General features: G+C 35.5%; 1 protein-coding gene across 1 annotated transcript in view; it reads right to left on the bottom strand.

Annotated features, from left to right (window-relative positions):
- The window catches only part of GBE1 (1,4-alpha-glucan branching enzyme 1), a 361817-nt gene that overhangs the window by 97883 nt on the left and 251352 nt on the right, over nt 1-12582 (bottom strand). Inside the window, exons 10-11 of the mRNA XM_081087408.1 lie at nt 8520-8618; nt 1911-2021 (exon numbers count right to left, since the gene is read on the bottom strand). Coding sequence (XP_080943534.1) covers nt 1911-2021; nt 8520-8618 — 210 coding nt within the window. The remainder of the gene's footprint in view (nt 1-1910; nt 2022-8519; nt 8619-12582) is intronic.

The following is a 12582-nucleotide window of genomic DNA, read 5'->3' as shown; positions in this document are numbered from 1 at the left end:
TTTTCAAGTATGAAATAATTCTAGATAACTCTATAATGTTTCTATACATTTTGGATGATAATTATGAAAGTGATCTACCAGTTTCATCTTCAGTTTGTTTATCCCCTTCATTTATTTATTATTTCATTTATTCCTATAAAATAAGTACATATTGGAAACTCAAAATGTGCTACAACTGCTAGGAGTTTGTAATAGAAAGATATGATTTATGTTTGTATTCTAATTTTCATATTGTTATATTTTTAGTGACTGGTTTTCACCATCCTTAAATTACTATTATTCATTTATTATTCTACACTATTTTGGTTCTGTTTTTTCATATTTATTTTATCTGCTTTGCAGCCAATTTAAGTTGAAAAGATAGCAGTGCTCCAATTTGAAAGATGCAAAATTTAGCATATGTCTAGTTCATGAGTCAGCACACTTTCTATAAAGGCCAAATAGTACATATTTTAGGCATTATGGACCACTTTCTCTGTCTCAGCTATTTAAAAGCAGCCATACACATAATGAGAATGAATGAGAATGGCTGTGTTCCAATTAGCTTTACCAAAAACAGGAGGCACGCAGAAATTGGCCCATGGGTCTTAGTAGCTGACCTCTCTGATCTACTTACACTTTCTTAATAATTAGAGAAGACACCTGAAAAACCATCTGTAAATTTCTGCTGAAATAAAAGAGAAGCTTATTGTTCAAACTTTAATTTTCTTACTATGTATATGACAAATAATTTTTAAAATTTTACTTTCTCATTTTTAATGTTTAAATAATAAGTTTTATGTTGTTTATGTGAGGATTAATATAGTTTTAAGTAACTAAATGGCCATTTTCCCCTATTTATTTATGTTTATTGAGTGACTAAGTAGGCACAGTCTAGTTAGCCTTAGTACTGGAATTACAAAAGTATAAAAACACATTTTCTGCCTAAAACATGATGAAAACATAGATGATGGAGCAACTATTCTTTCCTTAGTCCATGGTTGGCAAACTGCGGCTTGCGAGCCACATGCGGCTCTTTGGCCCCGTGAGTGTGGCTCTTCCACAAAATACCACGTGGGGGCGCGCACGTACAGTCTGATTGAAACTTCGTGGCCCATGTGCAGAAGTCAGTATTTTGTGGTATTTTGTGGAAGAGCCACACTCAAGGGGCCAAAGAGCCGCGTGTGGCTCGCGAGCCGAGGTTTGCCGAGCCGCAGTTTGCTGACAACTGCGAGATGACTAGAGGGAGGCTTCAGAGAGAATGTGGTATCTGAGCCGGGCTGTTGGGTATTTTATAGCCGCTTCCAGGTGAAGCAGGCACTTGTAGCTGTGGGGCAAAAGGTACTGGTGTAATGTATGTGATTCCAGGACTGGAATCAGGGTAACCTATTCAGGAATGGGGGGAAATGTGCAGCAGTGACGAACAGATTGACTAGCTAGTTGAGCAGAGAATGAAGGTAGAAACTCTGGCTCATACCAGATTACACATGACCTTGAAGGACAAGCTTTACTCAGGAGGTCTAGATTGACAAAATGAGCTTGCTCTTTGGAAAATATCTCAGGCTGCGTTAGAGAAGATGGACTGAAGCTGAGGGGACAGTGATCAGTTAGCAGGAGATTTTGGTGACTGAGGGGAAAATGAGGAAAGCCTGTCAAAAAGCATAAAAGAAAATTTCTAGAAGGAAAGCTAAAATGGAAATTAAAATTAACCTGGATCGGCACCAATATTCCTCTCATTACAACAAAGAAAAACAGGCAAGATAACACCTGCAACTGTCATTTACAATTTTTTAATTAGAGTTTGGCAGTATAAAAATGGCTCTGCATTTTGAAGCTGGAAGTTATAGATTTACAAAGTAACTTTAAAATGTTTTTCAAGCATAAATAATTTTCTCATACAGAGAAAGAAATTTACACAAATACTCATTTACCTGATCATGGCTCTCTGCATAAGCAATGCACTTTTCAAGGTAGCGTCTGTTTATGAGTGTGTGCACTATGTCGCCCATATTCCAATCTTCATCTTTAAACTCTTTAAGTAGCTAGATGTAAGAGAGAACATAATTAGCATAAACCATTATAGTTCCTACATTAAATCCCAAACTTAGGGTATGCATCATAACAACCCATATTATTTGACACAGAGATATAAGCCCACCCATATAGCAAAGATATCTTTATTGAAACTTTTTCTGAAATCACAGCTTTTAAGCAGACTGTCCAAAATGACATTGGTGTAATGTATGTGTATCAATGTGTGCACAGGTATATTTTTACTTTTGTGCAGATGGTTTAATCATTGCATTTTAGAATTTTTGCAACCATTTTTCCCCTGTAACAATTGCTACCTCTTGATTAATAACTACAGAAAAGTGTTGTTGTGCAATATATCTCTTGCTGTAACTTCCACAAGGCAGAGGTATACTTGCTACATTTTTAGGTTAGATTAAAAAAAAACACCAAAAAACTAGCAGGAACAGTGCTTTGTTCCATTCTTTAAAAATAATAATTTAAAAAACAACTATTATTTAAAAGTTTAAAGGCTAATTATTATAACATAAGTACCATCTTAACAGACCACACATTTTTGCCTCCACTCATTTGCACTCAGTCTTCAATCTGCCTCTGTCTCTCTAACACCACTTCAATTGCAAGTGCCCTTGCCAAGATCTCAGATGACCGCCTCTCCGGTCAGTAATTGCTCTTTCTTAGGCAAATACTTGCTGCACATGTTGACAAGGCTAACTCCTTCCTTCACCACCGAATGCTTTCCTTCCTAATCTACACTGTGAAAACTTCTGATTGCTTGGTTTTCCCACCACTCTGGGCATTCTGCAAAGTCTCTTTCTCTGTCTGCCCTACAAAAGCTGGTGCTCCTCAAAGCCATGTCCTTAAAATAGCCTTTTCCTTTACTCTCTTTCGGCATGGGCTCATTTCTCTGTTCAAAGTGTCAATTGCACTCATGACAGGCAGAATTCTAGGGTGGCCCCATGATTCCTGCTCCCTCATAGTCACACCTTTGTGCGACCCTTTACACAGAGTCTGGGTGGGACCTTGAATATGATGAGTGCCCTCTGAAGAAACCATGATATAACTGAATAATGTTTTAAGTTGCTAAGTGTGTAGTAATTTGTTATGCAGCAAGAGGAAACTAATGCAGATGTTGGGAGCAGAAGTTGGGTTCAGACCTGCTTGTATCTTCCTTTGCTGACTATTTTTTCCCTGTGGAATTCAGATGTGCTTAGCCATTCCTTGTAACTGCTCTGTGAATTACTGGGCACCAGAGGGCAGGCTGCCTTAGGCAGAATAATGGTCACCCATAGTTGTTAGCATCCTAATGTCCAGAATCTGAATACCATGAATTACAGGGATCTCCCTAAAAAGGAGGCATGACTTGAAGATGCTACCCTGCTGGATTTGAAGATGAAAGAAGGGGCCATGAGCCAAGGAATATAGGTGGCTTTTAGAACCAAGAAAACTCAAGGAAACCAGAGCCAGAAAGTAGCCTTGCCAGAGCCTTGATTTTAGACTGTGAAGACCCATTTCAGATTTGTGATCTACCGAGATATAAGAACTACATGATTGTAAATTTGTGTTGGTTTAAATCAAGATAAAGCAACACATTGAAACTGTTACAGACCTACACAATATGCATAACTAATTTTTGACAAATGTACTAAAATAATTCAATGGGAGGTAGACATACAGGGGTGGGCAAAAGCAAGTTTACAGTTGTTTGCATGAAAAAAGACATGTAGGTTATGGTTATTAAATAGCTTTATTAACTCAAAGGAATGTCATAATGCAACTGTTAGGCTACTTTGGCCCAACCCTATTTTTTTTTTTAACAAACCAGGCTGAAGAGTTGGACACTCATAGGAAAAAAGAAAACATTGATTAAGTCTTACGTATTGCATAAAAATTAGCTCAAAATGGATCACAAACTTAAATGTAAAAGTAAAAATATGAAATGTTTAACAGAAAACATAGTCAAAGAATTCTTGGACTGGACACCAAAAGAGGGACCTCTAAAATGGGATTCATCTGTAATACCATCAACAATGAAATTTAAAAAATTAAAAATTAAAATCACAATAAAATAATAAAATGAAATAAAAAAGATAAATTGGCAGCAATCAAATTTAAAATAAACAAAGAACTTTTGCTCCATGAAAGCCTGCATGATGAAAAAGCAAACAATCAGACTGGGAGAAAATATTTGTGAACCACATATCTAACTAAAGAGTTGAATCTAGAATATACAGAAAACTCATAATTTCACAATAAACAAAAGATCCAATTAGAAAATAGTCAAATGACAGGAACAAACACTTTACCAGAGAATACAGAAAAGAAAAAAAAACATACAAATGAAAAGATGTTCACCATTATATGCCATCAAAGAAATGCAAAATAACCACAGTGAAGTAGCACTACAAATCTATAAAATAACTAAAATAAAAAAAGACATCACCAGGTGCCGTTGCTGGAGGATGTACAGAAACTTCATCCCTCCAACAATGGTGGTGAGAATATAAAATGGTGCAGCTACTCTGGAAATAGTGTGGCAGTTTCTTTTTTTTTTTTTTTTTTTATATATTTTATTGATTTTTTACAGAGAGGAAGGGAGAGAGATAGAGAGTTAGAAACATCGATGAGAGAGAAACATCGATCAGCTGCCTCCTGCACATCTCCCACTGGGGATGTGCCCGCAACCCAGGTACATGCCCTTGACCGGAATCGAACCTGGGACCTTTCAGTCCGCAGGCCGACGCTCTATCCACTGAGCCAAACCGGTTTCGGCAGTGTGGCAGTTTCTTAAAAAATTAAATGTCCAACTACATGATCCAGTAATGTAGAGAATTGATTCTAAAGTAATTAAAAGAAATGGGCATCAATGCCAGCGTATGATTTATGGTCATAGAAAAACCTGCAAACAAATATTTATAGCAGCTTTTCTTTATAACAGCCAAAACCTAGAAACAATCCAGATGTCTTTTAACGGGCAAATGATTAAACAAACTGTGGTGTATCCATACCATGGAATACTATTCAGCAGTAAAAAGCAATATACTGCTGACACATGCAACAACCTGGATGAATCTCCAGAGAACTTTGCTGAGAAAATATGATAATCCAGAAAGGTTGTATACTATATGATTCTATGTATATAACATTCTTGAAATGACAAGATGATAGAAATGAAGATTAGATTAGTGGTTTTAACAGCTTAGGAAGTGATTGGGGGCAAAAGGGATGTAGGTGTGGCTATAAAGGCAACCTGAGGAAACCTGAGGTGAAGGAAGGGTTCTGAATCCTGACTGTATCAATGTCAGTATCCTGGTTGTGATACTGTACTGTAGCTTTGCAAGATGTTACCATTGGGAGGGATACTTGCTAAGAGAATATCAGATCCCATGGTATTATTTCTTACAGCTGCATGTAAATCTATAATTTTCTCAATACAAAAAGAGTAATTAAAAAACTATATGTGCTAAAAAATACTACGTGCACAGTAAATATTTAGTGAAATTAATGAATCAATGAATGAGCACAATTAAGTACTTATATCACCATTACTTAAACAGTTATCCTATATAATAAAAGGCTAATATGCAAACTGTCCCCTTGACCAGGAGTTTGACCGGGAGTTCAACCAGGAGTTTGACCAGGGGGCGGGGCAGGGCTGGCCAATGGCCCACGGCCCACCCCGGCTGGTCCAGCCCATCTGCCCCAATCCTCTAGTTAGATAATAAAAATGATCAAATAATATTAAATGAGAGATAGCAAATTTGGCATATTTTGGATTGGCAAATATTTGTTCAGTAAATGATTACACTAATATCATATTACAAACTACTGATTTTGAAATCATACAAGTATAGTAGGTAATTTGCTTCTGAACAACAAAAACATAAATGGAAAGACCATATTATGAAGCAACATTCTAATTTAAATCATACCCTAAAGGTAAATAACAATGAATGCCACAGATATTCGGGGTAAAGTTATTTGGATTAATACTCTTGCATGTTTCATTGACAGTTGAGGAAATGATAGTCAGTTATGCAAATATTTTATTAAATGCACAACTTATAAAAGTCAGGGAACATTTCTGAATTTTAAAAATATTACTTTAACTCTCCTTAGTCTTATTAAACTAAGAGCCCTGTTTTTGTGATACAAAAATATTTTTAAATAACTGCATAAAACAAGATGGCATCTGCTTCGGAGCATTTACAGTCTAAACAGACAGCATGGTCATATCTTAGACAGAGGACAATACATTTTTCCATTTGTATGATGTGCTGTCTTGCATGGTGCCTTCAGCATACAGGGTACTACAATGTTTAGTAAGTTAAAAAGAATATTGCCATCATTCAAAAAAGGAAAATAATTACACTGTGAGCTAATATTGTTTGGAAAAAATTCTAGGCTGATGTACACCTTGAAATATTCTTGAATCTGCAAGAATATTGGCCAATGGTGAAGGCTTCTCAATGGGAAGTTAACAAAGTAACATTTGGCACTTGCTAGGGAAAATGTGTAAAAAATTAGAAATTGTAAGTGATGGTGAGTAGATAAAGAACCTTAAACCAAGGTGAAAAACTTGAAGACCACAGCAGTTTTTAAAATGACAAATAGAAAGTAACATTCCCACTTATGAAAACTAGATGCTCATTTGTTTGTTTGATTTCTAAGATCAGTCCTCTCAATAAAACACTTGTTTTTTGAGTTGGCAATGTTTGAAGAGTCATTATAAATGGAGAAGCAGAAGTCATGTTGGTAGAGTTTTAATGCCACAGCTGTGCATTGCACAAACTGCCTGGAGCTCAGGAAAGAGTGAAAAGATGAGTACAATAACCACTTCCTTCAGAATAGGCTCGATGGTTTTTCTATGGAAAGTCAAGTATTTCTAACACTGTGATCTCTTGCACCAACTCATGTCTGCACTAAAGGGCTCATCAGAAAGCTATGATTATTTAATATGCTAGAGGCCCGGTGCATGAAATTTGTGCACTGGGGGGGTTGTCCCTCAGTCCAGCCTGCACCCTCTCACAATCCGGGACTGCTGGCTCCTAATCACTCACCTGCCTGCCTACCTGATTGCCCCTAACTGCTTCTGCCTGACAGCCTGATCACCCCCTAACTGCTCCCCTGCTGGCCTGATTGACACCTAATTGCTCCCCTGCCGGCCTGATTACCCTCAACTGCCCTACCCTACAGGCCTGGTCCCCCCCCAACTGCCCTGCCCTGCAGGACTGGTCACCCCCAAATGCCCTCCTCTGCCGGCCATCTTGTGACAACGTGGGAGCAGCCATCTTGTGATGTGAGGGTGTGAGAGTCAATTTGCATATTACCTCTTTATTATATAGGATATCTGACTCCTTACACATATTCAGCCTACGATTATGGAGTTGGCCACTCAAAAATGTTCTATCAAATCTAAGTGTATATAACAACTTTAGTCCGGAAGGCAAACATCAAATAAAACAAAATACAATACAAACTACTTGACCTGTCATTAATTTTAATACAACTGTATTAGAAATGATGTGTAAGATGTGATGTACAATTATTCATTCTTAGTTACTAACACATGCTAAGGACTTTTGAATGTTGAATAAAATATGTTGAGGAAAGACCATATTATAAAGCAAATACTTGGAATTAAGGAGTATCTTCTACATTTATTGATAATTTGTCAGCAGAAATGTGTGGAGAGTGGCTACAGCGTTTGGACAGGTTCAAGCCTGGGACTAATGAGAGGGCGCGGTCCACTCATGGCAAAGCCACGTGCAAGTCCCAGCTTGGAGGGCAAAGCCCTCCCAGCACAATTAAAGCCAAAGGCTATGGTTGTAAACGTGACCTTATGGTCCAAACCTGTGGTCCCAGGTGGTTGAATGATGTAGGCTGTGGGAGGTGCAGCAAGTGCTGCCAAAACAAAGCTTGATAGAGTTCTCAGGTGCATGTGATTAAGTAGATTCGAAACTCACAAGAAAATTATAAACATCTTGGCCACGCCCTTGCTTTGCCTTGTGGGATCTGACTATAAAATAAAGACTCAGCTTACAGGCTGTGGCACTGTCTCTCCATCTGAGAACAGTGTCCCACCGGGTCCCAACTGTATTCTCTTATCTGTCTTCTTTAATCCTTCACCACCCCTCCTCAGGTTCCCCCCTGGCCATGTTGGGCACAGTTCAGAAATGGATGCTTAGATGAAGTTTAACATGTTTTAAATATAGAGCACTGAAGTTTTGTACAATTGCATTGATAATGCAAAATTCCATTTACACAGCTAACATTATATTAATCATATTTTCCCCTTTGCCCGAATAGTGCAAATCTGAATACTTTCAACTAGAACTTTTAGAAATTTGAGAAGCACAAGACTTAACACATTTATGGGAGAATTAAGTACTTAAATTATAATATCTGTAACTAATAATTACAACTAAGAAATAAATGCAAAGAAATAATAAATAAACCAACATTATACATGGTATCCACACTCAAAAAATATTTACAGAAGATCTTACCTTAATCCATTTATCTGGAATTGCCATGGCTAATCGATAGTCAAAGCCACAACCTCCCTGGGAAATTGGACAACATAGAGCTGGCATTCCTGATACATCCTAAAACAAAGGACATCAGCATTATCTGTTCATACTGCTCACATTTTTATTAAATATTTCTTTGACAGTAATGGTAAGGCCAATAAATAAAAACAAACAGGGGCACAGACTTTGATTTTTGGAGTGTTTTGATAGCACAATTGTAAAATTAGATAAAACTGTGATAGCCTATCTCATTTCCCCCAAAAAACTTGCGTGTTGATCATTGCAGGGCAACTTTGATCCTATGAAGCTAAATTTTTCTTTTCTTTGTTATCACATAGTACAACTATTACTGCTAAACATGGTTTCTTAGACTGACTTTTGAGCTACTCTGAGAACATTTTTATTAGTTACTGCTTTCATGAAACACAAAAATGCACATAGCATATATCTGCTGTGCTTGCTATTTGGCATGCAGTGTATTTTGTGAGCATTTAGCTCATTTCTGATGAACTGGAAAGTAGAGTTAGTGCATTAGTAGTGAAGCAATAAGATGGCTTTCAGTGTAGTTGGTTATACTTGGAAAGGTTCTCTAAGGTTATCCATCTAGTGGATCCTCTTCATTCAGAACATACAGAAATTGAGGCTTACTGAGGTGAAGAGATCTCTAAAGAGATATGCTTCTCAATGGTGGGGCCAGGACTCAGATGTCAAGCCTGTAAAGACTAATTTTCTACTTTGTCATGCCACCACTAGACTACTGAAAATATAAATATTTATTCAATCAAACAAACAGATAAGTAAAAAAAAAATGGTATAAAGACCCAGATATAACAAAATATTTCATTGTAGCAACAGTGGCAGAATATGAGCCAAGTACTAGCCATAATATCTTTCAAATAAATCTTTTCCCTTTACTCCACTTGTACAGCCACTATCTTATCTTCATAACTGCTTGAGTGGACCATGATGTGTGCAAATGCAATTCACCATCTCCAGTTTCTCTTCACTAACTGCTGGCTAATTAACATCTTATGAATCAGATCCTATTACTGCCTATCAATAGTTTAATAGCCAACAATCAAAAACTCAAATTAAGCATTGATGACATAATTTACTATTTGATTATCTTTTTCCCGTCTTGCTGTTAGAATGTAGGATTCATGGGGCAGAAGTTTTTTGTTGTTGTTGCTATTTACTGATATATGCCAAGAATCTAGAAGAACAGAATAAATAGTACCTGGCACGAAGCAGGTATTCAATAAATATTTCTGAGTGAATGAATGGAAAGTACTGTCAGCATTTAAAGACATGTAAGACATACTGTCTGACCTTCAGCGATTCGTAAATGTCAACCTAAATACACCTACACACACTTATTATCAGGAAGTGACAATGCGATACAGTTGTCCTCATTGTTATCTTAAGTACACAAAAAGTGCAATGGAGACACCTATATCTTTCTACCATTATTTTATACTATTTCACCTCAAGTACTAAATACTTCATCCACTTTGAAATATTTACTTTTCCTTGTGCATGTTACAAGCTTTTCTACTCATGTCATTGCCAAAACTCTTCTTATAAAAGAATATGAAATATGAACTCTCTGAGACTTAAGTTCTTCTTCCATAACACCATCCCCACACTGTTCCCACAGAAAAGTTGGAAAAAAGAAATATATGATCTCTTTGGGCTCCCAAAATAGTTTATTAATTGGTTTTCTTATGGATGAGAGGTATAGGTAAATGTAGTACATCCACAAGAAATAAAATATTTGTCAAGTTTATCTTATTTCTACACAGTGCTTTACAGCATATAAAGTGAAAAAAAAAGATGACTAAAAATAAGTGTAAAAAGACGGTTAACAGAAAAAACATTTAAAAATTACATTTATCAAAATATGCTACATTTTCACAGATATGATAGTTATTAGGTTCAATTCTTCATAAGAATTGACTGAAAATGTATTAAATATCAGGCACCCATGTCAGGCACTGGGATTAGAGACACAAGGCCTACTGAGAAGAGGTTCCATGAGACCAGGAGTTTGCAGAAGACTGGTCATAGGCAGATATTAAAGATCAAGATAATTTTACTCAGGAAAACATTAAGTGCATTCTATATTTGGTCTAAAGGTAGCTTTAGGAAATAGTTTCATAGGAAATAGAATTTGCTAAAAAAAAAAAACAAAACAAAACAAAACAAAACACACACACACACACAAAAAAAACTATTTGGACACCAATTGGTCTTGATTCCTAAATCTGAATCCTAGAAAGTGTCTCCATTAATGCATATGGATATTTGTAGATGTCTTTTGAAAGTGGAGAATTAATGACTATCATTTAAAAATATTAAAAGAAAAAACAGGTAAACATAAAAATCACTAAAATAAATATTTTTAAATAAAAAAGATTGATACCAATCAACATAGCATATTTAAATAATCATGGGTTTCAACAGAGTTAAAATAGTTTTCATTCTTTAATATCTAAAGGGCATTTACAACTAATCCAGAGGGGAGGGAACTTTAAAATATTTTAAATTAATATATGGCAAATATAACTGTGTGGATTGGTAGATATATTTCAGAAAAAAGTTACAATTTTAATAAATGTCATTATAAAAACATTCAAATATATACTATAGCACTTTATATAAACTTCATTACTGATTCATGATATCACATTCCTTTCTTAAAGAAAGTTCATGAAGATCAATTCCACATTTTGAAGAGACTTCCACCAGAAAAGTGATGCATTGAAATTGAAGCAGTTTTCAATTTAAGTAGAATTAATTGAAGACACAACTTGTTTAAAAAAATCTAAAACCAAGTAATAAAAAGTAGGCTAAAGTCTCAAAGTTTCATTGGTAGAAACACTGATAACCAGACAAGGGCTCTCTGAATGAGGAAACTATTTTACTTGAAATGAACAAAAAGATTAATGTAACAATTTTAAGTTTTATGTATTAAATAAATGCTTCTCTTTTTTTAGTACCCACTTTTGATTTGTGCTGTCATTATTTATAATAATTTGTCAAATCTTTTATTTGAATTGACATAAATAAAATTGATAAATTAATTACTTTTTGATTAAAAGATAAAATTAAAAAACATACAAAACAAAATAAAGTTTAAAACACAATTTGATTGATGTTCAAAGATAGTCAGCATAAAGTATTAGCACAAATAGAAAGGTTTATAAGCTATGACCAATTGTAGGTAGGTAGAGTGTGAAATAATACTGGACACCAAAATGGTATTACAATCTTTGAGTTTTTAAATATCTCATATAAGAATTTATTCCAGGCACTTAGGATCCTTAGCTTTATTTCTAGAAGATATTTAGAAGGCAAAGGCCTAAGGAGAGTGACTGTTTCCTACCCAGAAAGTCATACCTTCTAGTTGGAGATGGGATTTTGAGAAATAATGAATAAAATGACAAAAAAATAATATAATGAATAAAAGCAATACAAACAATAAAAACTACAGAAAGGAGACAGTCACTAACTACTACATCTCATTCCAATGACCTAAAGGCCAACAATGTGAAGAGACAACTCAGATTCTTTTAACAATAGTTTTATTATTTTTATATACCAACCACTGCACTTTGTATAGAATATTTTTATATACTGAATTTAATTTTAATAATAAATCCAAGTCAGAGGACTCAGGAAACCAGAGGGAGTTTAGTACTAAATCTAAATTAGCATAAGCACTTAACAAACTTAATTTATCACATTTATCACCAAGAGGGAATTGTCAATTATGCATATACCAAATTATATCATTACAGTGCAGCTTTGGGACAGTTAATCATGAACCTTCAGTAATCATGAATAACTAGTGAACATTTAGCAATCGGAGACAGTAACGTAAACAAGAAAGGTAATCGCATCAGAACAAGAGAGGCTTTGGAGGAGCTGGTAGCCAGCGATCCATGCCATCTCTAATGATTACACCAGGAAAGAAAAAATAAATAGACAGAAGCCCATGAATATTCACTTATTTTCTCTGCTGAATGTCTCATGGCAG

This window comes from Myotis nattereri (assembly GCF_964212035.1).
Source record: "Myotis nattereri genome assembly, chromosome: 3".
Lineage (NCBI taxonomy): Eukaryota > Metazoa > Chordata > Mammalia > Chiroptera > Vespertilionidae > Myotis > Myotis nattereri.
This window is presented reverse-complemented; position numbering and strand designations above follow the sequence as displayed.